General features: G+C 30.2%; 3 protein-coding genes and 1 pseudogene across 3 annotated transcripts; all 4 read right to left on the minus strand.

The window, feature by feature from the left end:
- Positions 1-267: 267 nt before the first annotated feature.
- LOC131169016 (protein SUPPRESSOR OF GENE SILENCING 3-like) lies at positions 268-8,006 on the minus strand (the record flags this gene model as incomplete). Its single annotated transcript, XM_058147817.1, has 8 exons — positions 268-700; positions 1,257-2,090; positions 2,856-2,974; positions 3,754-4,136; positions 4,326-4,569; positions 4,659-4,959; positions 5,097-6,042; positions 7,597-8,006. Coding segments are annotated over 7 exons (2,463 nt in total), but the record flags the coding sequence as incomplete, so codon positions are not given.
- Positions 8,007-8,681: 675 nt separating this feature from the next.
- On the minus strand, positions 8,682-9,569 carry LOC131183312 (probable CCR4-associated factor 1 homolog 11). Its single transcript, XM_058154026.1, has one exon. The coding sequence runs from the start codon at positions 9,567-9,569 to the stop codon at positions 8,682-8,684; it is 888 nt and encodes a 295-aa protein (XP_058010009.1).
- Positions 9,570-15,744: 6,175 nt separating this feature from the next.
- On the minus strand, positions 15,745-16,266 carry LOC110662828 (probable CCR4-associated factor 1 homolog 11). Its single transcript, XM_058154032.1, has 2 exons — positions 16,066-16,266; positions 15,745-15,969 (listed from the first exon to the last, which is right to left on the minus strand). The coding sequence occupies exons 1-2, from the start codon at positions 16,264-16,266 to the stop codon at positions 15,745-15,747; spliced, it is 426 nt and encodes a 141-aa protein (XP_058010015.1).
- A 1,247-nt stretch (positions 16,267-17,513) lies between these two features.
- On the minus strand, positions 17,514-21,800 carry LOC110663071 (UDP-glycosyltransferase 83A1-like; annotated as a pseudogene).
- Positions 21,801-26,885: the final 5,085 nt, after the last annotated feature.

Here is a 26,885-nt window from a genome sequence, read left to right on the forward strand (position 1 = left end):
ATATTAAGTTGGAGTACTTAACTTTTTTATTTTAGTGCCTATAAACTAGTTTGATCAAATATTTTACTTTATTATCTTTATTTAATTTTTAAAATTTTATCATAATCTCATTTAATGTCCAATTCACCTCTTCTCTAAGGGACAATATTTGTGTAAATGCTATAAACATAAAAGAACATTGTAAAGGATTTGGAGGCTTTAAAGCCATATTAACTCAGTGCTTTATATATGGTGTTAAAATTAAGTAAAAACAATGAGACACTAATCTTCTACAAACATAAAAGAGGCACATAGAAATAGAAATCAAAGAAAATGTCTTAAATGTATAACCCCTATGTAAGAAACATCAAACTGATCAGTAATTCAATCTAATTTCATGGTGATCGGCAATTCTTTGACATCAAAGTGCCTTAAACTACTAGTCTACAGATGGTATCAGAACTTTGATCCGGCATACCTGGAAATCAACAAGATTCTTGTTCACTCCACTGCTTTTGGGCTTCATCTCCTATCTGCGTTCAATCTCGGCTTCATCATGGTCCTTCCGCCTATTTTTAAGTGGCTCATTGGACACAAATGTTAAGTTATTTTTATTCTTCAAACTTTGTAAGTACTGACTAGAGCTTGAACAGGAAGGCCTCTTACACTTGATCAACCCACAAGCCTTTAAATAGAACCCCTCTTCTCACAATTAAAAGGCCTATAAAATCCACATTAGAAGAGTAAATTTCCACAAAAATAGGCAGATAAACCAAGAATAAGGCATTTCACAATAATAATTTGGGGGAAAAAAAATCTAGAGCTACTAGCAGTTAATGAGAAGTGACTCAAAGGCACAGAGTGAAACTTAATTTAACTCCTGCTTTCTTCCAAATAGCAGTATATAATAGAAGTAAATTTAAGTAAAAGAAAAAAGGCAAAATTTTATTTAATGCAACATAGAGAAATTTCTGCTAATCTTGCAAGCAAATCAAAACCAAATCACAGGGTTAATGATAGCACCTAGGATATTAAATACAGTCATCTAAATATTCCTACCTACAAATCCTATATAAATCAGAGAAATCAAAAGTTAATGATGCTTGGCAGCAATGAGAAACCATCAGAAATAAAGCCAACTGTTAGACCAGTACTATAAAACTAAAATTCATTGGTTAAATCCATTTTATTGCACCGGCCAACCTTAATTTTCATCACGCTTAAAAATTGAATAAATAGAAGAATTAAATTGCTTAATGAAATGCAAAACCCATTACGTCAGAATGAACAGAATCATAGTTCACCTAGATTAGTTTAAAATATAGGGAAGAGACAAAAGGCTTAAACCGCTTAATAGAAAACACATGCCCCCACTGTCGAAAAGCGGAATCAATCATTAGTACTCTTCCATAAGTCCAAAAAAGCTTAACCCCTCAAAGAAGTTGTCCAAGCAGAGACAACTGAGAAGGAAACTTCCATGATTAAGTTCTTGGTGAGTCTCTTTTAAATACAGGTTAACAGACTACTCCTTTTGCAGAGAGAAGATAGACTAAGAGAACTCACAAAGATTTTCTAACATGCCAATAGTCCAATCCTTTGATCTTCTTCCCCTAAATGATGCCCACACCCCATCTTTCTTTACAAAAATGAAGATGATAAGGTTCTGTTACTGTTAGATGCTAGATATGCAGAAGAATTGTAGTTACAAGAGGCTCTAAAGACCTCTCTCTTCACTTGTCAAATGCCAACTTCTGAGCCAAGTGCCGAGCCATTGCTTCATACGGAAGTAAAGTAAGAAGTGAATTGCCAATGGGTTCTGTGAAAATTGTAGGGAAATGAAAGAAAATGATCAGCTGATCAACAATGGGAACTGTAGTCACCCATTTGCTTGGAATGTTTAAGCAAACACGTGGAGGAAAAGATCAAATTGAGCATGAAAATTGTTGCATGTCCAGGCTTAAACTGTGAATGTGTCCTACAATTGCAGATATACAACCATTTTCTCTCTCAGGATGTGCTCAACCTGAGGGAAAAGCCAAATGATCAGCTGATCAAGAATAGGAATTGTGGACTGTGGTCGCATACTTTGCTTTAATCAATGCAGGAGCAACCTGACAAAAAGAGAAACCTCAGTCCATTTAACGCAAGATACGAAAATTGTGGCTAATTTTCTCTAGCTACTAACAGTTGGCACTTGGCAGCATAAATAAGAAGCATCGCACATTATAAACTTAATACACACAATTCACAAAATCCATAATAACACGGGCAAAACTCAAGCAATCTACTTATATTCAATACTGACAATAGATATAAAAACACATATGAAAATCAAATCTTTGATGACCACATTGATATAAGTCTAAATAGTTGACTTAAGCAAAAAGATATATCCTAAACACAATAGAATACATGGATGGCCAAGTCTGAGATGGCAAAAACTAGAATAGCATCCCAAGAATCATCGAAGCAAGCCAATCAATCACCCATCAATTTTTTTTTATAAGATAATGTATAATAGTGCACAACAGAAACAAATGACAATCAAATGAAAATAGAAGAATTTTTTTTTTTAAGAAAAGCACTACTAAACCTAAGACAGAAAAGAAACAAAATATAAAAGAAATCTGTACCATACCAAAGAAAGCATAAAGAATGCAGCAAAGATGGCCGACATACAAATTTCCAGATATCATGATTAAGCAATTATGAAACATGTGACCATAACAATGGCATCATCCAAAGGAGCCTAAAATGGCTTCGTTTCACATGACAATCAACCACATATAATAGGAAAGCCATACAAACGATGGTGCACAATCCACCCCAGAGACAACAACGTTTTATCATACTATAAAGCACAGATAATAGCTGACCTTTAAACAAAGCGCATCCAATTTAAAAGCCGTGTATACTATGTTGTTTTTTTGAAAACAGTAACACATCAGAACCAAACTCAAGAGCATGACGTTCGTTATTTTAATAGGCCATCCACCTGCCAGTAAAAATAGAAGCATCAAAGAGGTCCACAGAATCTTCCTCATAAAGTAAGAGAGTAAGAGACGACAAAAAAGAAACATTGGCATGCCCAGAAAACCATAAACGCAATCCAAATGAGGCCACAAATCAAGCGCACAACAGGAAATAGCAAGAAAAGCCAGCTACATAGATCATGAAAATCATAACTGTGGATAGAATTTGAAAGTTGCTAAGTGGGTTCTGTTTTAATGTATTTAATAGAGATATATGAGGTACAAAATTTGTATAGAACATAGACTGGCCAAATTGAATTGGAAATTGTTGAGTTGGCATTGGCATCGGTAAGAATAAGTTACTCTGAACTGAGTTATTTTGAAATTACATAAGTACTCTTTTAGTTTAGAAAACATAGAAACCACCCAATAGTGAATTTATTGAGATTTCAACACAAATTATATGTATTTTTTAACTAAATAAAATAAAAAATAGACAAACCAGGACACATTAACACAAATCAAACACAAAAATATTAAGAAAAGACATATAATTAACAATATACATTTTCTTTAAGAGAGTAAGAAGGGGATTCCAAAACTTGAGAGCATATACACCTGCCATTAGGCTACCTTGCAGGTGCAGCACAATTCAAATTCACATATACATATAGTCATATAGAGATTAATTAGATATTTTGGTTTCAAATAAAAATACATCATCAAATACAGTTTGCAAACTACCCAAAGCATCACCTGATGGATTAAGACTTGATATTATTAAGAAAGATATGTGTAGTACCAGGGTCTGCCATGATGAACTTTCCCTTAAAAAACTCTTGTCTTGCAGTTCTTGCCTTTTCCCGGTAATCAAGGCATTTTCCACCTCTAGAAGCTGGCTCAGTTTTGAGTCTCCTTCCCATCACTGTCCTGAACATTGTCTCCTCCCTACCAATCGGAGCTATATTGATGTTTTCTTGTATAATCGGCTCATAGCTCTCTGTCACTCGTCCCTTTTCTTGCTCTGTGTTCTTTATGTAATCATTTCTGTTTGAAGGGTTTGCATTTGATTGCTCTGCATTTTCTTGCACTTCCTTCTGCTGCGTATTCTGAAAATCTCCATCTTTTCTTGCTTCAAGAATATTTCTGATTTGGTCCTTGTAAAATTGCTCTAGAAAGTCCATCCACGGAATAGCATTGCTACAGTCAGTCAAAATAGAGATGATTCATGATAAAAATAGGAGATATCAATTCAAGAAACAATCCTTTTGGTGGACAGCAGTAGAGCATAATGAAAGTTAATGGAATGAGTTTTTCATTTTTGCATAGGCTTAGAAGCTCAGGTTTCTTCTTCAGTGGAAAAAAAGAATTACCTCTTCCATGTCCTGCTCATGCTGCTGTTTGGCTTTTAGTCTCAAGATCTCCAAGTCTTTATTTGCCTTGTCTAGTTTTTCCTTCAACATGCCAATGGACTCTTCAAGGTCTTTTGCATGGCTTTGTTGCTCGGCAACTCTGTTTTGCAACCAGGGAAGCTGAAGGTTGTCTTCACTCATTTGCCTAATTCCATTCACCACCATTTCTTCGTAGGATCTCATCTCATATTTCAGCTTAGGCTTACCTGATACAGCAGAATTATTTTTCTTGCATATTCTTTGTCCCCTGAAATAAATTTGATTAATATCCATTTCAGCATATATCAATATATACCTTTCAAATAGTACCAGTTGAAGGTGTCCACATCTTCTTTCATTGCCATGTAACCATAAAGTTGGCGCTCCCCAGTGGGTATGAAGTAGACTGGTCGATTATTCCAAGCATTTCTACCTGTTTGTTCCTCTGCAAAATGCCTATGCAGCCACTCTGCCTCTAAATAACCTCTCACTGAGCTCTCAAAAATCAAAATACCCATCCCACAATGTCCATTCGAATTGTAGAAGTGTTGAGCCTTGACAATAGCATTGTATGAGCTGAACAAGTCCAGCAGCTGTTGAGTTGTCATACCAATCCACTGAAATCCTCAATTTCATTGATCCAAACGAGAGCTAATTAGTAACTGAATTATTATGTCTTCACAAACAACTTAAATATTATATCTTCACAAAGAACTTAAATGTCTATTTGCGAATGAGAAAGTATAAATCTCACCTTATTGTTCTCATCCTTTTTGTGGGTTGTATTTGCAACAACAACCATAGGAGGCCAAACTATCTCATGATGTTTCTTTTCTTCTTTTGGACCTTTCCACTTACCACATGCTTCACCACCTAGAGCAGCAGAAGTTGCCTGACTACCATGCAACTTCTCTTCCAACAGTTGTGCAAGCTCTCTGTGGAGCCTCAACCTTCTTGACCCTTTGGTTTTGGCATGCTTCATCAGGGTCTGCAGGCCTAAGTACCGTTTGATGGCACCTGCAACTCCTTGACATGAAGGACAGTGCCACTGTCTAGCTGGGTCATTGATCTCCTCTGTACTTAAATACTCCAATCCCTCAAGAAATTTCTTGAACCATTTGCTCTTCTTGCAACTCTCAGGGCTCCTTGGACTTGCTTCCGAATCATAGTCATCCGTATCGGGCAATGCATCAGAGTCACTATCATCCTCATTTGCAGCAGTAGTATCACCAGAAAAAGCAGTTTCAAATTTCTCTACATCATCTGCTACTTTTTCTTCGCTGTCTACTGAACCCTTCCATGGACTGGAAGCAGCACTCTGTTGCCTATTCAGTCTTGGTGGCATAGGTGTGATGTCATCAAATATTGGAGGCATGTCCTTGAAACAGCTATAAGATGATTTGGGCACTTCATTTCCTCCGCTGAGAGATAATACAGAATGAGAATTATATCTGTGGTGCAGCGCTGATTGAACCTCTCTAGGCTGCAAAAGGAAACTATTTGGAACATTTATTGCTGCTGTCTTCCTTTCAGGAACTATCTGCTTGCTATCAGCTCCTGCCGAATTATCAGTACCTGCTACACGCTGACTAAACTGCACAGTTTTTTTCACCTCCAGTGGTGATAGTTTTTTAGTGGTTCTAGCAGTCAAAAGCTTTCCCTTGCCATTTTTTGAACCCGTCTTCACAAGCAATTCTTTCCTGTATCATTTTTTTAATGAGATTGGGTCAAACTAAGATGTATAGTAGCCAATGAAATAGAACAAAAGAATGCAGAACAATCTGTTCAGTTTAACATTGTGAAAGTCCAAGAAATAATGAGTGGTTCTATAAGACTGTAATCAGACAAGCTATGTTGTATGCAATTGAATATTCGGCTGTGCAATTTATAGGAGACTACAATATCAGTCTAGTAAAAAGGCATAATAAATGACTAGAATTACTGAAAATGGAACAGTTGTACATATATCCTTCTATAACTGAGCCCAAACAGTACGAGGAAAAAGTCCCACTGAAGTTTGTTGATGCTTGACATTTTTTTGCAACTGTAGAAGAAATGAATATCTTGGTTTAAGAAAACTTGAAGATCACCCTTTGTTTGGGAAGGAGTTTTTTAAAGTAATTGAAGGTTTTTCAAGGTTTAAAAACTTTAAACTTTTGTTTGAGAGGATAGAAGGTTTTTTAAAGTATGGTTTTTGGAAGTTTTTAAAAACCTCCAAAAACCTTCATTTTTCAATCCACCAAACCAAATTAATGGGTTTCCTTTAAAACCTTCAAATACTTAAAAAAAATCATTTCTTTTCTCTCAAACACTACAAAAATTATGAATCTTTGAAAAACATAAAAAATCTTACTTTAAAAAACTTTACTTGATAACCTTACTTTACTCTACCTCTTCCCATCCCAAACTGAGAGTTAAGAACACATAACACTGAAATGATACTGACCTTCATCAAATCTCGTATTTCATCAGGAAGACTCTATACTGACCCGAACTCCTAATGGTATATGATTGAATAAGAGTAACGCACAACTATTTCTAAAAGCCATACATAAGTAAATAAAACGACAACACATAATCAACCTTCAAAGAAGATTCAAATCCCTCTGCATTTTTAATATCAAATTCTCATAAGACAAGACTACATATTAGTCTCCACGATATATTTTTCTAGAATGAAAGGGAAACATAACAAATAGAGATGAATGAGAAAAAAAATTTAGAACTTTCCAACAGTTATCAAATGGCTAAACCTAAAATAATGGATTACGCATTGGGTTGACAAATGTAGAGAAGAAATCCAAAAATGAAAAACCTTTTTAACAATAATGGCTAAAAGAGTTTGTAGAAAACAGACTCGCAGCTCCCAGCTTCAAAATTTTCAATTTTTTCTCTCTGCAAGCACCAGTCGCCCTTCCTCTGTTCTGCTTTCCAAAATCCCCCCTCCCCTCTGATCTCTCCCTTTTTCTGGTTCCCCACTCAAATTCCCTTTTTGTCCCTCTTTCCCTTCTTATTTCTAGATTTTATTTACTTATTATTTACTTATTTTTTAGAAATAAGAGCGCACCCATTTTCTCTTACACGGAAACACAAACAATTTCAAGTTAACAAAATTCCAACATATTCATATCTTAGTAAAAGTTGCAACTTATCATCTCAGTGGCTAATTAAGTTAGAACAGCTTAATTAAGGATATCATCATCATCAAACCCACGCAATCACTGTATGCTGTTTTAACTATAACATGCACTGACCTGCAAGTAAAGTTTGGAACTAGCTCCACAGACAGTGCCTTTTCCCACAGGTCGAGCACATCCTTGCAGAGAAAATGCTTGTATGTCTGCAATTGTAGGATACATTCACAGTTTAAGCCTGGACATGCAACAAATTTCATGCCCAATTTGATCTTTTCCTCCACATGTTTGCTTATACATTCCAAGCAAAATGGGTGACCACAGTTCCCATTCTTGATCAGCTGATGATTTTCTTTCCTTTCCCTGCAAATTTCACAGAAAATCAGAGGCGATTCACTTCTTATCTCCATATGAAGCGATGGCTCGGCACTTCGCTCAGAAGTTGGCAATTGACAAATGAAGAGAGGGGTCTTTAGAGACTCTTGAACTGCAATCCTTCTGGATATCCAGCATCTAACAGTAGATGAACCTCATCATCTTCTTCTTTGTTCAAGAAAGGCGGGGAGTGGACATGATTTAAAGGAAGAAGATCAAAGGCTTGGGCTATTGCAACGTTAGAATTAAATTATTTCGTTAAATAATTTAATTCTTTTTTTTTTTTTTTTGGTATGTGTTGAAAATTAAGATTTTATCCGCAATTATACGAAAGTCATGTTCTGTAGAGTGGCCAGATCTCCGCACAGTCCAATAACATTCCCTCAAAGCCACTGAAATTTTCATTCAAGTTTTTTGTTCTTGAATTTAATAAAGGTTAGCTGTCAGGTCCAGCTTGGTGACAATTTCCGGTAATCCGACTTAAATACTCTTTCCAATCCACCATGCAAGCCAAGAATCCTAACTAACTCAACAATTATATATATATAAAATAATATTTTAGAATATTATATTTTAAATAATTTTATAAAATTATTAATATTAATAAAATATTTTTATATGAATTATTAATTAAAATATATAAAATTAAATGAATTTAAATAATATTGGAGTAATGATAAAATTAAGATAATCTTAACATACATTGTTTACAATCTAGCAAAAAAAAAATTGTGTTCAACCAATACAATAATCAAAAGAAACAAAAACTCCAAAAAAACTCAGTTGCTTATAATTTTCTAGCCGATGATTCTTCACACTCAATAAAACAATCAGGTACTGCACATGACATTCTTTCTCTGCCAATTGAAAGGATCCATGAAGTCAGGTTTGTAGAGCAGCCGTTCTCCACCACAGAGTCCAGATAACATTCCCTCAAAGCCACTGAAATTCTCATTCAATTTTTTGCGATGAATGTTCTTGAATTCAATAAGAGTTTGTAGAGTTAACAAGCTGTCAGGTCCAGCTTGGTGACTATTTCCAGCAATTCGGTTAACACCCAGTAACTTAGATACCCTTTCCAATCCACCGTGCAAGCCATGAACAGAAGTTATATATTTAATGTCATAAACTGCAACTCCCAAGTAGAACTTCATTAGCCCCATAAAAGATTGAAGATCACGGGGCAACTCTTGTTGTGTTAAAATCTTAATGAAGAAAGCCAAATCATAAGCACCATGGAAAGTAATCCAAGTGAAGGAATAGTTGAAAATAAGGCCAGAACTAAGAACCAACTTGGCAAAATCCCTAGAATCAATACCCTTTTCTCTATGCATCTTGAAATTAGTTCCTTGTTTTTCAAGTAAGCGAATGGACTCAACATTATGGGGATCACTCTGAAGATCGAAATCCCTAAAGTTGAACTGCCAACAATAGCAGTATTCAGTTCCAAGAGAGGGAAGATTTCCTTCTAAATCTGAAAAGGTGAGACCAAGCTGTATAATTTTAAGCATATCAACATTGAGCTTCATGAGATAGTAGGTATAATCTGGAGCATAGCAGAGAAGATGCTTGTTGAGAGTTGACTGGAAGATGGTGCCAGGGAATTCAGTGTCCATAGAAACAAAAGGGTATTGACGAATTACTTTCTGGATATGGAAAAACTCGGACTTTAGGTTGCTTGCCCAAACTTGGCGAACAACTACTTGTTTCCCTGCCATTGTTAGAGCAGACTCAGATTGCCAATTTTAAGCAGGAAAAGGAGGTTGGAACAATTTAAGTGTATTATATTATATATATATATATATATAAGAGAATTTTTAGTAATCCACTTTCCATTAGAAGTGGATCAGTAGTTGTCATATACGGATTTGGAAAGAAAAAACCTAATCAAGCTAGAATTAGTAATCAAAATCCATATTTTCGATGCCTCTGTTTTAGGTGTTTATTCTTAAAAACCTAATCAAGCTAGAATTTTTATGATATGGAGTACATGATATTCCCATAAAATTTGAGTAATTGAATTAACTCTTGGTTGTCCTTGAGGCTAATTCCAAAAACTAATTCAGCGTCTTTCCTTACAAATAAAAAATAAACAAAATAAATAATTTTAAATGTGAATTTATTATTTTTTTTTTATTATGGGCATCATTAAAGTTATGGAAAGCAATCAACGAATATTATGTCATAATTTTTAAATATATCTCAGTATTTTTACATTTTTTTAATCAAATTAATGCAAACTTTTTTATTTAAGCTTAAGTTACTTCTAACTCAATAAAATATTCAATAATGAAATATTCTTTTTAATAATAAATATTAAATTCTTTTTTATTAATTTTAGTAAAATAAAAATAGTAAAAAAATAAAATTAGAACATCAAGATTCCCAATGGAGCAAATTCAGAAATTCAAAATCCAAAATACTGCAGCCCATCAATTCAAATTCAACCATTAACACCAAGAATCCTCAGAACGTTTTTCCTTCAAGATGGAAAATTTGTTTGCCTGATTTTATTAATTTATAAATTCTTTCAGAATTAGTTAATAGGACAAAATTGTCCAATATCATAACTATAGTAGTTAATATAAATATTATACTTATAGAATAAGTTAATCGTTGAGATGATAATTTATACAATAGAAGTACAAGCTATCAATTTTTTTTTTAATTAGAATTCTAACTAACCCAACAATTATTTATATTTATATATGTAATTATATATATATATATATATATATATATATATATATATATATTGTAATAATACTTATAAATTTTAGAATATTATATTTTAAATAAATTTATAAGATTATTAATTTTTAATAAAAATATTTTTATATCAATTTTTAATTAAAATATATAAATTAAATGGGTGTGAATTATATTCATAAAATTAAAATAATCTTACAATCTGAACTTACGTTACTTATAATCTAGTAAAAGAAAATGTATTTAACCTATACAATAGAAAGAAATAAAAACTCTAAAAAAACTTAGATTAACTTACACGGTAACCGAAAGAAAAATGGTTTTGAAAAACCCATTACTTATAATCTCACTTTATTATTATCCGTCATTGATTAAAAGGGGTGTTTAATTTACCTATAAAATGTAGTTGATAGCTGATAAATACTCAAACAGGTAAAATAAAGTGTTTGATAAATTTAAAAGAGTAAAGTTGATAGCTGATAAGTAACTGATATAATATTCATCGGCTGCAGTTTATATCAGCTGTATTTTTAGAGCTATTTCTCACCAGCTAATAGATGATTTGATTTTATTTTTTATTTAAAATATATTATTCTCTTTTATTTAACTCAAAAATTAATATTATTAATGTTTTTATTTTTTTATTTATAATTTTAACATCTTAATTAGCTCATTATAATTTTATTAAAATATTTTTTTATTAATAAAATAAAATATAAAATATTTACTTATTATAAAAAAATACTTTTTTTTTACATTTAAGAACTTAAAATTAATTATACATTTTTTCTTTATCAACAATAATAATTACTTTGTTATTTTATAACTATATTTTTAAAGTTATTTAATTATTTTTTATTTCAATAAAGAAATAAATGATATAATAAATAAATCAATAATTATCTATTTATTTTAATCATATAATAAATGATAAAAAATATATTAAATTAATAATTATATATTTAATTTAATAATAAAATAAATAATATATTATAATAAATTTATAATATTATATTTATTTCAATAATAAAATAAATTATATGATATATACTCTTATTAGTCATTACATATCAACAGTAATAGCTAAACATAGTTTTATTAAACACTTGATATAAATTAGCTACTAGCTAATAACTAATAATAATAGCTATCTATTAACGATTACTAGCAAGATCCAACAATTAAACTAAACAAACACTGAATAAATTTCAAAAGATCTACAAATTTAAAAATGAAAATTAAAAATATAAGAGTATAATTACTTAAAGAATAAATTATAATTTAATCCCTAAGTTTGATAAAACTTACAACTTAATTCTTATACTTTTAAAATTAAATAATTTAGTTCTTGAGATTTAACAAAACCTACAATTTAGTCCCTATCATTAAAATTTTAGTTAAGTTACCGTTAATTCTAGTAAAAATAACTAAAATGTCTTCAACTCTATTTTCAATATGAAAACAATTTAGTTCTTGAGATTTTATTTTATTAGCAATTTAGTCTCTAAGATTTGGTTAAACCTACAAATTAGTCCTTATAATTTTAAAACCAAGTAATTTAGTTCTTAACATTTTAATAAACTTACAAGTTAGTTTCTATAGTTAGAATTATAGATAATTCCCCTATTAAATTTAGCAAAAATAACAAAGTGCTTTTAATTCTATTTTCAATATGAAACAATTTAATATTAAAATTTTTATTTTAATAAGAAATTTTCATATTCATATTTTTTTTCTTTTTTTTTTATAAAACAATATAAAATAATATATGAAAATTTTATAAATTGATAAGCATATATATATAAATGACATAAATAGAATTTTACAAAATTATAAGGGCTTATTTATAAATAGTTATAATGTTTAAGAATAATTTGTAAAACATATGGATGATTTTGTGATTAATAAAAAATTTTAAAGACTTTAAACTAATTAATTCAAATTTTAATAATTTACATTTAAAACGTTTTAATTCAAAGGGACTCACATTCTAAAAATATAGGGATTAAATTGTTAACAAAATAAAATCTCATGAATTAAATTATTAAGAAAATAAAATTTTAAAGGCTAAATTGTTTTTAAATTAAAAATAAAAATAAAAGTATTATAGTAATTTTTATCAAAATTAATAGTAAATTAATGAAATTCTAATCGCAAGAACTAAATTATCACTTTTATTATATTTTATGGATTAAATTACTTAGTTTTAAAAACAAATTATAAATTTTGTTAAGCCTCCCTTAAATTAGTGATTGGGTACTCAATTTTGCACCAAATTGTGCCTCACGGATGGACCAAAAGGGGGTATGGGACCCCCTTAAGTAGGGGTGGCCAAGGTTCAGGAATCGTCGGTTCAGGTTCAATGAAATCATGAACATAAACCAAACCATCATGGGACTATTTGGAAGACGGTTCTTGAACCGCTAGTTTCAGTTCGAGCCTCGGTTTAAAACAGTTTAAAGGACGGTTCGAAAAATGACAGTAGTTTGAAAGACGGTTTGGAAGCGGTTTATGGGCGATTTAAGAGCGACTTAAAGGAAAAAATTAGAAGAAAATTTTATTGATTTGGAATTTAAGTTATATTTGTAAAAATATTTTAATTTTTCTTAGAAATCTTTCAATCAAAATAAAATAAGAAAAAAAAAGAATAAAAATAACTTATTTTTAAGAAAAATTTAATAAGCAAAAACTTGAACTTATCAAAAAACTAGAGATGAAATTAATTTTTTTTAAAAAAATTAGAAAAAGGTGCATGAACTTAATTTTGCCTATATATCCCTTTAGGATTTAGAAGAATCAAAATTTTCAATTATAAGTTGAGAGAAGAGAGATTGAGGGAGTTTGGCCATGTAAAGTATAGACATAGGAAAACTCCAGTTAGACAAGTAGAGCACATTGGCTTAGAGGATAGAAAGAAAATAATAGGTAGATATAAACTGACTTGGAGGAGAATAGTATAACATGACCTAGAAGTATTACACATTTCTAAGGATTTAACTCAAAATAGTTTAGAGTGGAGAAAAAGAATCCATATAGCCGACTCCAATAAATTTTTTGGATAAAAGCTTATTTGAATTGAGTATTACTTGCCATATTTTAAAAAATTATATGATAATTGATAATTAAAAAAATATACAAGAAAAAAAAATCAAAATAGAGGGTATTGAAAATTTTATTGAAGATATAAAATAATAACAGAGTAATTGAGATAGTATTAAAAATTTCAATGAGCATATAAAATAATAAAATATGAGAATTATGAAAGTACTGAGAATTAAAAGGAGTGTAAAAAATAATTATTTAGAAAATTTGAGAGAAATTGAAAGAGTATTAAGAATTAAAGAGAATGTAGAGAATAATTGTGTAGAGAATTAATAATATATATATATATATATATATATATATATATAAATGAATTAAGAGTAGAGTGAAGTATTTATTGAATTTTTTTGTATTTAAATTACCGGTTTGGTCTGGTTCGGAATCATCGGTTCAATTCGATTTGGAACCACCGGTTTACGATTTCTAAAAAATATGAACCTGAACCAAACCGTAGAAAGACGATTTTGATCCAATTCGAAATCGATTTTGATTTTGACCAATTTCAGTCCGCTTTTAACCGAACCGATTTCGATTCGATTCCGATTCGAAACGAGATCGTGGCCACCCCTACCCTTAAGCAAGAAATTGAACATATGGCTCTGATATCAGAAGCTCATCACGTACAATATTCAGAAAGTAGGCTTCATATTTTCTTAAATTGTATCAACACCTTCTGTCTTTTGTGAGCATTACACCAAGTTTGATAGTCATAGTACAAGACTTACAAGAAGTGAGAATGACAAAAAAAAAAAAAAAAAAAAAAAAGAAGAGGAAGAAGATGATTATGATAATAATGAGGGAGAAGAAAAGAACCTCTTTCAAGGAATGAATTTCTAGACTTTTCAGTTTTAGCACTTTTAAAATAAAATATTATTAGTTTAATAAATAGACATTTAACAGAATTTATCCAAGTTTAAGTCAGACCAATAAATAAATTGAAAAAAATAAAAAATTAAGAGTTTAATATTCAATTGATATTGAATTAGGTTTAATCGATATAATATTAAATATATTTTAAAATTACTAATCGGTTAATAATAATAATAATAATAATAATAAATATTATGTATTTTTATAATTATTACTACAATATATTTTATAAATAATAATTAAAATAAATTTATTTAAATTTTAATATGTAAGTAATTATTTAAAATTTTTAATTGGGTTTTTAGATGATAATATTTTACAATAAAAATATTTAGAATAAAATTATTATAATGATAAATTTATTCAAATCAGCAAAAAATTATTTTTAATATATTAAAATTTTATAGAACAATAACAAAAAACTAAAATAAAAAGTAATTCATGTTAACACATGAATAATACAAATTATTATTAATATTAATTATTTAAATTAGAAATTAGCAAAATAAAGAAACTCCCTTTTTTCCAATTGTCTTTTATGTTTTTTATATATATGTTTTCCAATTATTTAAGTATTTCTATTTCCAACACATGTAAAATATATTCGAATAAAAATTTTTTTTTTCCCCAATTCTGAAATTTATTATTCATTATATAATATGAAATATTATACTTATATCTTATAAATAAAACTATTATCTATTAATTGAAATATTTTTTTATGACAATTCAAATAAAATTATGTCTATATTGTACATTACTTATGTGCTTAAGATCAACTAATGTTAACAATATATAATATTTACCTATGTGTATAATACATGGAATAAAATATAATTTAATAATAAAAACTATTTTTAATTGTGGGTCTAATTGTAAATGATTTGAGAGTAACAACAATTCATGAAACACAAAATTTAGAATTTAGATGATATTATTGGAAAGTTTAAAATACACGAAATAAATCATACTTGACCCAAAAAAAAAAAAAGTCTTCTAACTTATGATTCTTCACCCAGTAACTAATGTCAGGTCCAGCTTGGTGACTAATTCCAGCAATTCGGTTAACACCCAGTAACTTAGATACCCTTTCCAATCCACGATGCAAGCCGTGAACAGAAGTTATATATTTAATGTCATAAACTGCAACTCCCAAGTAGAACTTCAGTAGCCCCATAAAAGATTGAAGATCACGGGGCAAGTCTTGTTGCGTTAAAATCTTAATGACGAAAGCCAAATCATAAGCACGAAGAAAAATGTAATCCAAGTGAAGGAATAGTTGAAAACAAGGCCAGAACTAAGAGCCAACTTGGCAAAATCCCTAGAATCAATACCCTTTTCTCTATGCATCTTTAAATTAGTTCCTTGTTTTTCAAGTAAGTAAATGGACTCAGCATTATGGGGATCACTCTGCAGATCGAAATCCCTAAAGTTGAACTGCCAACAGTAGCAGTATTCAGTTCCAAGAGTGGGAAGATTTCCTTATAAATCTGAAAAGGTGAGACCAAGCTGGATAATGTTTAGCATATCAACATTGAGCTTCATGAGATAGTAGGTATAATCTGGAGCATAGCAGAGAAAATGCTTGTTGAGAGTTGACTGGAAGATGGTGCCAGGGAATTCAGTGTCCATAGAAACAAAAGTGTATTGACGAATTACTTTCTGGATATGGAAAAACTCAGATTTTAGGTTGCTTGCCCAAACTTGACGGACAACTACTTGTTTCCCTGCCATTGTTATTGAGCAAACTCAGATTGTCAACTTAAGGCAGCAAACGGAGGTTGGACCAATTTGACTGTATTATATTCTTTGCAGGGTATACATATATATAGAAGAGAATTTTTAGTAATCCTCTTTACACTAGAAGTAGATTAATAGTTGTTCTATAAGGATTTGGAAAAAAAGAAACCGAATCAATCTAGATTTAGTAATCAAAATCCATATTTAAGATGCCTCTGTTTTAGGTGTTTCTTCTTCTACAGGCCTTGCAGCGTGTTAAGACATGGTAACTCTAGAGTTAGAGGATTTAGATTCTGAATAATAACTTTTTGAAGTTATAGAACGCATTATAATCCCATAAAATTTGAGTAATTGAATTATCTCTCAGTCATCCTTGTGGGCAATTCCAAAAGCTAATTCATCATATTTTCCCTTAATGGTGATTATTAAAAATAATGGTATCAAAATATTTTTGAGATAGGAAGTTGATTCCCTTAATTTTGTTGATTCTTTTTAGATTTAAACTTTGATTGCTTGATTTCATTAATTTTAATAGGAGGATTAGTTTCAATTTTTATATGTGGCATTTAAATTTTGCACAAATTGTATAAATATTTATTGTATTTGATATAAATAAAGGAAAAATAATTAATATTCTTTTTAAATGCGATAGATGAAAATATGCAAAGGTGGTATATTGAAAGATATGAAAAACAATCACAGAAAATTAAGTCATAAATTTATATAAGAATCAATTAAGCAATTAGTGAATTTGACGAAACTTCATTGTATCTGCCTCCTGAAGCCGTGAAGTTTCAGGTCGAAGAGGCATCATCTGATTGATATTTGGGCTCTTGGATGTATTATTTTACATATGTTAACAAGGAAGGACACTCGCTAAGACGTGGACATTGATACAAAAATTGAGGATCTTTCCCAATTAATTGGCTCTGAACAAACACATGCTAAGATTGGAAAGATTTTTTGAACAATTGCTTTGCACGGAATCTTGATGAAAGATTGACAACCTAGGAGCTTTTGAATCACCCATCCCTACTTCCAAAATTCAAAGAAGACAGATGCATGCTTCTTGATGTGATGTTGGAGCAAGAAGAAAATTATTATGACTTTTCCATTTGAAAGTGAAATTACTTAATAAATTTGTCTTTTGAAGTTTATTATAATACATCAATATTTCAACTATACTTCAATTACATACCATACAAGTTTATTTATCAAAAGCAAAAACAACCAAAAACATCCTATAGGTTTATCTGTTTAACAAAGCTCATGAAATTCTTGAAAGAAGATCCACCTTCACTATTGCTTTTTCTGGCCACTTCCTTAAGCTTCAGTGGATTGGCTGTTAGTAGTATGCCTTAAAGCATATCATTTAGTATGTATCTTGAATATATTTTATTAACAAAAGACAATTTCACTTTTTTGTTTACATAATATATTTATGTGTAATAGAAAATGTCCTTTGATATTTTATTATAAATTCTATTCTTAAGTTGTTAAGAATATGAGTGACAGTATTTCTAACACAAAGTATCATAAATTGATTCACAATCGAGAATATTTCACAATAAGGACATGACCTATCCAGAAAGATTGTAATCATGTTTGTTCCCAAGGTATTTATATGGGATATAAATAAGATAGAATGGTGAGTCTCATGTCATATAACAAACATGATAGATACTTATACATGATAAGTAGGCCGAACCAGTGACGCATATGACAAGCACATAGAGTTTATTCTTGTCAATGCATTGTCATATATCATATCAGTGCATATAATCTTTAGACTTGAGATAACACAGTTATCGTGTATATAGGTAATTTGAGTTTGATACTGCTTTCATACTTGTAATGTGTATGGGTATATGGGTATGTGTTGGCTCCTACTAGTTATATATGGGGGTAGGTGTTGATCAAGATGGTATCTGTTACCCTAAGTAAATAGGGATACAATCCTATGTTCATTTAATTGTTCTAAATGTTTCAAGTTCCTGGCCAGGACAGACAGATTTAGTCAGAAAAGAGTTTCTGACAAGAAAATCTAATTAATCAAGAACTAGAATTAAAAGAGAACATAATATTCATAGCAAATGGGATTTGACATAAACCATGACTCCAGCTCGAATTGGGATTTTGTAACAGAGAGATTCTAGTGCATGGTAACATATAATTATAGGTTCATTTAAAGGTATTCCTTATTACTGATTGGGTGGTCATGGCATGCTATGCTAGGTGTCAACCATGGTCTATGAGATGCCTAAAATGATTTAGAGAAATTATTTATGGAAAGAAAGAGTTCTGATGATATTAAGAGTTAATATCATATCTCATTGCCAATTAGTGATGAGCCTAGTAAGTCACACACATACACAAGTTAATCACCAAGTAAAATGTGATTTAATTGATTAATTAAAGAGTTTAATTGATTAATTAAATAGGTTTGGTTTGCAATAAGATTGCAAGGTCCCTAGCATGGCTTGAAACCAAATCTAGGTTATTGGATGTATAGTATAAGTTAAATTTATATTTAAAGTGTTTAAATATGAATTTAATTATGAGAAATTAATTAATGGAGATTAATTAATTAATTTATATTTGATATAAATTGATTAGAAGAGGAGAAATAATGATTTTGGGTTAAGAACTCAAAATTACAACATAAGAGTAATTTGGTCATTTCACAGCGTGACATGTGGCACTATGAGATGGTGACATATGGCATCATATAAGCTTGCCATTTGTCTTCCTATCATGTAAGATGATCAAAGTCAAGATTAAGTCTAGCTTTGACACTTGGCTTAATGTGATTAAGTCAATTAAAAATAAGATGCAATGTGGTGATGACATGTGGCAAGGGTTTAAGTGATGACCTAATTATAAAAGGGAAAAGAAAGAAAAATAAAACACTATTCTTCTTTGTCTCAAGGTGCTGCCACTTTTAGAGCTCTCTCTCCTCTTCATCTTTTCTCATCAATTCAAAGAGAATTGCTCAAATTCCTTTGAATTAAAATTGCTAGGAATTGTTTCTAGTGTCCTATACACATCTACAACCTCTCTAAAGGCAAAAACCCAATTTATAATTGGTTGGCAAGGCTTGAGAAGCAAGATTGGGGGCTGTCCATTGGTGATCTTGGTGTGGACAAGCTAGAGGGACAACATTTGGGGTCCTAGGTGCTTCCTAAAGGTGCTAATTATATCAATAGTGCATCAAAAGGTTAGTGCACATATTCTTCTTTCAAACTAGGGTTCAATTGAGTTAATTTGTTAATTCAAAAATCTTAAATGACAAATGTAGATCCTAATACATACTAAAAGTATTTTAATATGCAATTGAGCTTTGAAATTAATTAGGCACATAATGGATGTGGCATGATGCATGTAACCCTAGAAGAAAATTTTTAAATTCAATGCTCTAATCTAACCATTTACATGCTTCCGCTCCTTCAATGGCTTGTATATCCTTATCAGAGAGAAGTTTCCTTAGCTTAGTTTTGATTTCATACCTAGTTACAATTCCATTATCATCTGCGATCAATCTTAGACCAACCTTCCAAGTTTTGCATATGTAACTCCTGTTATGGAATTGATCTACACAGTATGGCCAACATAGAAAAGGCACCCCCATGTTTAGGCCCTCCATGGTTGAATTCTATCCACAGTGAGAAAAGAAACATGCAGTAGAAGGATGAGCCAACACCTTCTCCTGAGGAGCCCATTCGACTATCTTCCCATACTTTTCTACCCTCTTTATGAATCCATCTGGGTATTCCACAAGCATTCCATTTGTAAAATTTGATCTAACAACCTACAAAAATGGTTGGCCCAACATCTTAAGACCAAGTGCCAATTCATTTATTGTTGCTTGTTGCATATTATTGAACTACCAAATGCAGCATAGATGACTGAGCTTGGAGGTTGTTCATCAAGCCAGCTGAAGCAAGTTGAGTCCTCAAGCAAAAAATTTCTAGCAAAAGTTCCCAATGGATCTCTCACAGACAATGGACGAACCAGTAAGATGTTGGGAATCGAATCACAGGCTAATGGCTCAAGTTGATAAAATGAATTGATTACAAGCCAATTGGAAATTTGAACATTTTCCACTGTGTTGCAAATAAAATGTTTAAATAAGAATTTCTGCACCTTTAGATTACCTGGGAAGCTCCATACAAGTTCATTTGTATTCTAAGCTGAAATTTCATTTGACTGACAGATAAACTCATCTTTCATTGGAATTCCTGCAGAGAATTTCAAGTGCTTCTATCAAAATCAACACCATATCTACCTCACAGAACACATTCTTTGCTAGCCTGTAGGCTTCAATATTAATTAATTAGGTACCCACCAACACTATAGAATTGCCCTTCCATTTAGGGTGACCTGGTTTTTAAAGTCATCTCTATTTGCCTATAGCTAGTGTGTTCCTAGTAACATAATTATCACTTGATAAATCAGAATAACTAATAAGCAAATTTAAAGCCTAACATAGTTTCATAAGTCTTAAAGTTTGTATCCTGATAAAATTGGGATGAGGAGGCAAGGAGCTACAATATATCATTAAGTAGCTCATCAATGGATAAAGCTTAACATAATTTTATAAACAAATTCAAGTTTGAAAAGTAACTTGAGGTTCTTACCATAAATTTCTATTATTCCTGCCTTAATAAGCATAGGATTATGCAGTATCATAGCCAAGTTTCCTAGTCCATAAGGTACAAATGCAGCTTGCTTGATGCCCATTTTCTTGGCTACTTCCAATGCCCATCCAACTGATATATCAGCAATGACAAGACTTACTTGCTTCTCATTGTTTAAAAGGTTTATGTTTTCAACGAAATTCTGCAGATGACTTTGCGTAAAACTTGATGCACTCTCTCTTACTTGGAAGTTATCTTTTCCATCATGGTTGGACTCCAACCCTTCAGGAATTGAAACTAGGCTTATTGGGATTTTCACCTTGAATTTCTTAGGCACTGCAGACATGAGCTTTGCATGTATGGACTCTGTGTTAACAAATGTGACCTTGACCTCTTGATCAGCTAGGTTGTAAGCCAACTTCATGAGAGGAGTAACATGGCCCTGTGATGGGTATGGTGCAAGTATCACATGTGGTTTCCTACCCATCATAGCTATATATTATCTGTTAGAACTTGGGTCTGAACTATTGTTTAACACTAGGGAAAGACGAGAGGAAAGAGAGAGAAAAGAGAAGGATTAGGAAAAAGACACATAAAAAGAACTAGAAGGAAATAGCAGAGTATTAGAGTCCAGGTCCAATTGGAATTAGAAAGTATAATTAGAGATAGCTCACGAAGTGGAAAGGTGTGTTGAGTTTCGTGAGTTTTGTTTAAGTGATTTTGAGGGTGAGAAAACCAATTAGTGTGTGTAATTATTTTTCCTTTAATAGTGAATTTGTTGGTAAAGCAGGCTTATACCCGAATCACGTTAAATTTTGTATTCTTTATTTTGTGTGGGTGTGATTTTCACAATAAGTGATATTAGAGTTGTGGTTTGGAATGTCAAAGATGGAGAGCATAAAATTTGAGATGGAGCCATTGGATGGGAAAACTAATTTCAGTCTGCGGCAAAGCACCATGAAGGATGTTCTTATACAACAAGGATTAATTAAAGTATTAAATGAGAAGTAACCAGCAAGCATGAAAGATAATGATTGGGAGGAGCTTCAACAAAAGGCTGTGAGTACGATTAGAATAACATTACCCCCAGATGCGAAGTATAATGTCTTGGAGAAGACTTCGATAGTTGTTTTGTAGAAGAAATTAGAGAGCCTGTACATGTCAAAGTCACTTACAAATCGCTTATACTTGAAGGAGTTGTATCAACTCATAATAGATAAAGGTACTAAAGTGAGGGATCACCTTAATATTTTTAATTAATTAATTACCCAATTAGCTAGAGTTAGTGTGAAGGTAGATGATGAAGATAAAGCCCTTGCTTTTAACCTCTATTCCACAATCTTATAAAAGCTTGGTGATAGCCCTAATAGTTGGGAAGGAGATTTTGAAGGTGGATGAGGTTATTGCAGTTATCGTGGATGAGGTTATTGGTAGTAACAATGAAGGTGAAGCTTTTATTACTGGTTCTAATTGTGGTATAAGTAATCCACATGGAAACAATTGGAGAAGGAATAGATCAAGCTCAAGACCACGGATAGACCTTGAAGATAGAGAATGTTACCACTATCATGAGAATGGTCACGTTTAATACCATTGTATGAGGATGAAAGAAGATCTTGCAGAGTTTAAACAATTCAAGAGAGTCTTGGAAAAGAAAAAGAAGGAACTGCTGTAATTACAATTAATGATAGTGTTGATAGTGAATGTTTGAATGTGGATGATAATAAGAAAAAGGCAAAAGATCCATTACCAGATGAGTGATTAACGGATTCTGTTTTCCCATTCCATATTTGCTCAAAGAAGGAGTGGTTTGATGTGATTGAAGAGAAGGAAGGAGAAAAAGTGAAGCTTGCCAATGAGAACAAGATGAAAGTTGAAGGTGTTAGAAGAATGAAGATCAAATTGCATGGTGATTATGTAAAAGTGTTCGATGAAGTGAGATACATTCCTAATTTTGAAGGGAACTTAATTTCTTTGGATAAGTTGGATTTTTTGGGTTATGGGAGTTTGATTCATGGTGGAGTCATGAAAGTTAGCCGAGGTGCTCTTGTGTTCATAAAGGGTGAGAAAATTGATACAAAAAATCTCTATAAATTAGAAGGAAGCACATTAATTGAAAGAATACAAGTGAAAGCAAGAGGCAACATCAACAATCAAGAGTGCAAGGAAATACTCAAAAGAAAATTGACTTTTGCAAAAGTTATGAAGATTAATTCTATTTGACTTAAAAATGGAAATTATTAGAGTCCAAGTCCGATTGAAATTAGGAAGTACAATTAGTTTAGGAAGTTTAGTATAATTTAAATTATGAAATCTAATAATTAGAGTCCTAAAAGGATTATATTTTAATGGCCTATAAATATGTGTAGTTGATTGGCCTATATATAGAGAGCTCACGAAGTGGAGAGGTGTATTGAATTCCGTAAGTTTTGTTTGAGTAATTTTGAGGGTGAGAAAACTAATTAATATGTGTAATTATTTTTTCTTTGATAATGAATTTGTTAGTAAAGTAGGCTTACGTTGAACTACGTTAAATTTTGTATTCTTTAATTTATGTGGGTGAGGCTTTTCACGGCACAAAGGGATCAAGAACTTAGAGATTTTGTATTTTCAACTATATAAATATCTAATTACAATTCATTCCTTGCTATTTATCAAAGAAAAAAAAAATTAAAACAGTACAAAATTTCAAATGACAACTAAAAATGATAAATAAAAACTATTATAGCCAACTCAAACAACTATGATTTTCATCTTAATGCTAAAATCATTTGCTATGCTAATTACTATTATTAACTTTTGTTGTGGTTGGGGTATCTAACAGCTAGCAGCCTCTTTCTCTTGCATTAATTAGGCTTTTGTTTGTTTCATACTCTATTGTAATTTTATTAGAACAAAACCAATATGTAATTACACCTACATAGGGGTGAGCATTATTCGGTTCAAACCGAATAAACAGAACTGAACTGCCTTAATTAGGTAATTTGATTCGATTTTTAAGATAATTCGGTTTTGTTCAATTTGATTTTATATTATAAAAATTTCAGTTATTTCAATTCGGTTCAGTTTTAAAGAGAAAAAAATTGATTAAACCTAATCAAACCGAATAGTTTTATTGATTTTTGAATTGATTTATTTTTATGGGGAATTTAAGAATTATATGTAATTATATATATATCAATTATTTAATTTCATTGATTAATGGTTATTAGGTTTAAACCAAGGTCAAGATCAGATCAAATAACCTGAAAATCAAGTCTAAATTAAAAAATCAATAAAAAATCAAAACCGATCTGTTTGAACCGAACCGAACCAAAATAGAGTGGTTCAGTTTGATTCAATTTTTCATCCATTTCGGTTCTATTTGATTTCTAAAATATGTAATTCAATTTTTTATGATTTGATTCGATTCGGATCCCTACACTTACATTATTACTTGTATGTCTTTTGCCAACCATAGTCGATTGTTATGTTGCATTAGGAAAAAAAAAAACTTACATTGTTCTTGATTTTTGCAGTGGTGTGATGCTTTGTCAATCTACCAAAAATCTTCAATCGAACTTTAGTTGAAAGTCCTGCTCACAAAGTTCTTAGTTGTTCAAAAACTTCCTCCACTGGCTAGCGTTCTTGCAAATTGAAGCTCCCAAAGAAGAAATAAAAGTTGAAAAAGAAGCGCAGAGCTCACTCCTCTCACAATCTCACCTGCCCTCACTCTCTCTCATTTATCCACCAAATGTAATTCAAAACTCCTCTATCCACCAAATCTTATGATCGCGTGTGTATATATATATATATATATATATTACTTTTGTGTTTTTACTATAGATATACAGTGACATAGGATTAAAGGGTGAGATATATATGGGAAACGAAAGTAAAAAAACAAAGCTAAAAGAAAAGGGCAGTGGCTACTGAGTGTGTGGGTACTATCGCCTTCTCAAAATGACGTACAAAAGTAAAAATGACGTCGCTTTTCACACTAAGTGAGTGAGAAGGAAGAAGCCAATGGGCACCAAACATGTGGAAAGGAAGCACTGATCGTGCGCGACGGAAGGGGCAGTGGGTACTAAGTTGCGGGAAGGAAGGAGGTAGCGAGATGAAGGTTAACTCTTCTCTCAGTATGTATATCCAGCCCAACCCAATCAAAAAAGGCAAGAAGACAAAATTACAAATCAATTGAGCCACAACCACAAAATTGCTTGAAATTGCAGTTGTTCATTGTACAATGAAAAATTTATCATCGAAAATAATGTATTTTTTTTGTATTATGTATATATGTGTAAAAAAAATAATGAATTAAATTTGAAATATATCATGGTAATTATAAAGCATTAAATTAAATATAAAGTCAAGTAAAAAAATTAAAATAACGTAACAAGCAAAATAATATATATATATATATTAAAGCACAAAAATAGCGTAAAAATGACCTCATCAAATTAAGTCATTTTGCATTTTATTGCATTAAAAAATTTACATGTGTCACATCTTGCAATCCACATGATTTGACAAATAATATCCGCTTAATATAAATATTGATTACTTTAAAATTCAATTTATTACTTTTAATTTTAAAATTTAAATCTTCATTTTCCTTCTTTTAAAGTTGTAATATATTTATTCTTTGATTGGTATACATAAACTAATTTAAAATATAATATAAATCATTTATTAAAATTTAAAATTTAAAATTAAATGGTATTTATATCCGTTACTATTAAATAAGTTATTTATTAACACTAAAAAATAAATTTAGTTTTAATTTCTTTTGAACATTGAGTATATAACTTATTAAAATCTCTCACATTTTTACCTACTTATGTCAATAATTTAATTATTTTATATATATTTTTTACATTTATATAATTATTTTTAATTATTTATTATGTTTCATTTTACAAATCAATTATATTTATATTTATAATAATAAATTGTTTCTCAAATTTTTTTTTGTTGTGTATAATTATAGATTATGCTTTAAAAAATAAACATTTCCATAAAGGATATATAGTTTGAAAATCAAATGACGAGATATAACATTAACCATATAACTTTTCAATGATTTATATAAAAATATAAATATTGTTTTTTAAAAAATATAAAATATTATATAGGAAAATTAAACAATAAATATTTGTAATTGCTGAGAAGTATTAAAAAAATTCAATTTTAAAAGAACAAACTTAAGATCTAAAAAAAATAAAATAAAATACAAATCATAAATTAAGAAATTATTTCACATAATAATAATAATAATAATAATAATATTATTATTATTATTATTATTATTATTATTATTATTATTATTATTTCTTCTTGAATATCACCATACTATTTAAGATTTTTTGGCATATTTATTGTTATAGTTAATATAAACAAACTATTTCTAATAATATATGATCTTTCTTAAATGCAATTGAATTCTAAAAATATTATATTATTTCATTTTCATGAAAGAATATTTGGAGGAAAATAAGTGATAATCATTTTATAAATAAAAGTTAAATTTAATTTTAATGGGTATAATTACTCAAAATTTTAATAAAACTTCTAATTGTATTTAATATAATTAACTAAGAATTTTATCATTAACAAAAATTTATAGTATGGTTTTAAAATATAAAATTTTAAAAAATAAATATTAAATTATATATTAAAATAAATATTAAATTATATATTAAAATAAATATTAAAATTTTAAATAAATAAATATTAAGTTGGAGTACTTAACTTTTTTATTTTAGTGCCTATAAACTAGTTTGATCAAATATTTTACTTTATTATCTTTATTTAATTTTTAAAATTTTATCATAATCTCATTTAATGTCCAATTCACCTCTTCTCTAAGGGACAATATTTGTGTAAATGCTATAAACATAAAAGAACATTGTAAAGGATTTGGAGGCTTTAAAGCCATATTAACTCAGTGCTTTATATATGGTGTTAAAATTAAGTAAAAACAATGAGACACTAATC

The sequence above is a fragment of the Hevea brasiliensis genome, chromosome 1 (assembly GCF_030052815.1).
Source record: "Hevea brasiliensis isolate MT/VB/25A 57/8 chromosome 1, ASM3005281v1, whole genome shotgun sequence".
NCBI classification, from domain to species: Eukaryota; Viridiplantae; Streptophyta; class Magnoliopsida; order Malpighiales; family Euphorbiaceae; genus Hevea; species Hevea brasiliensis.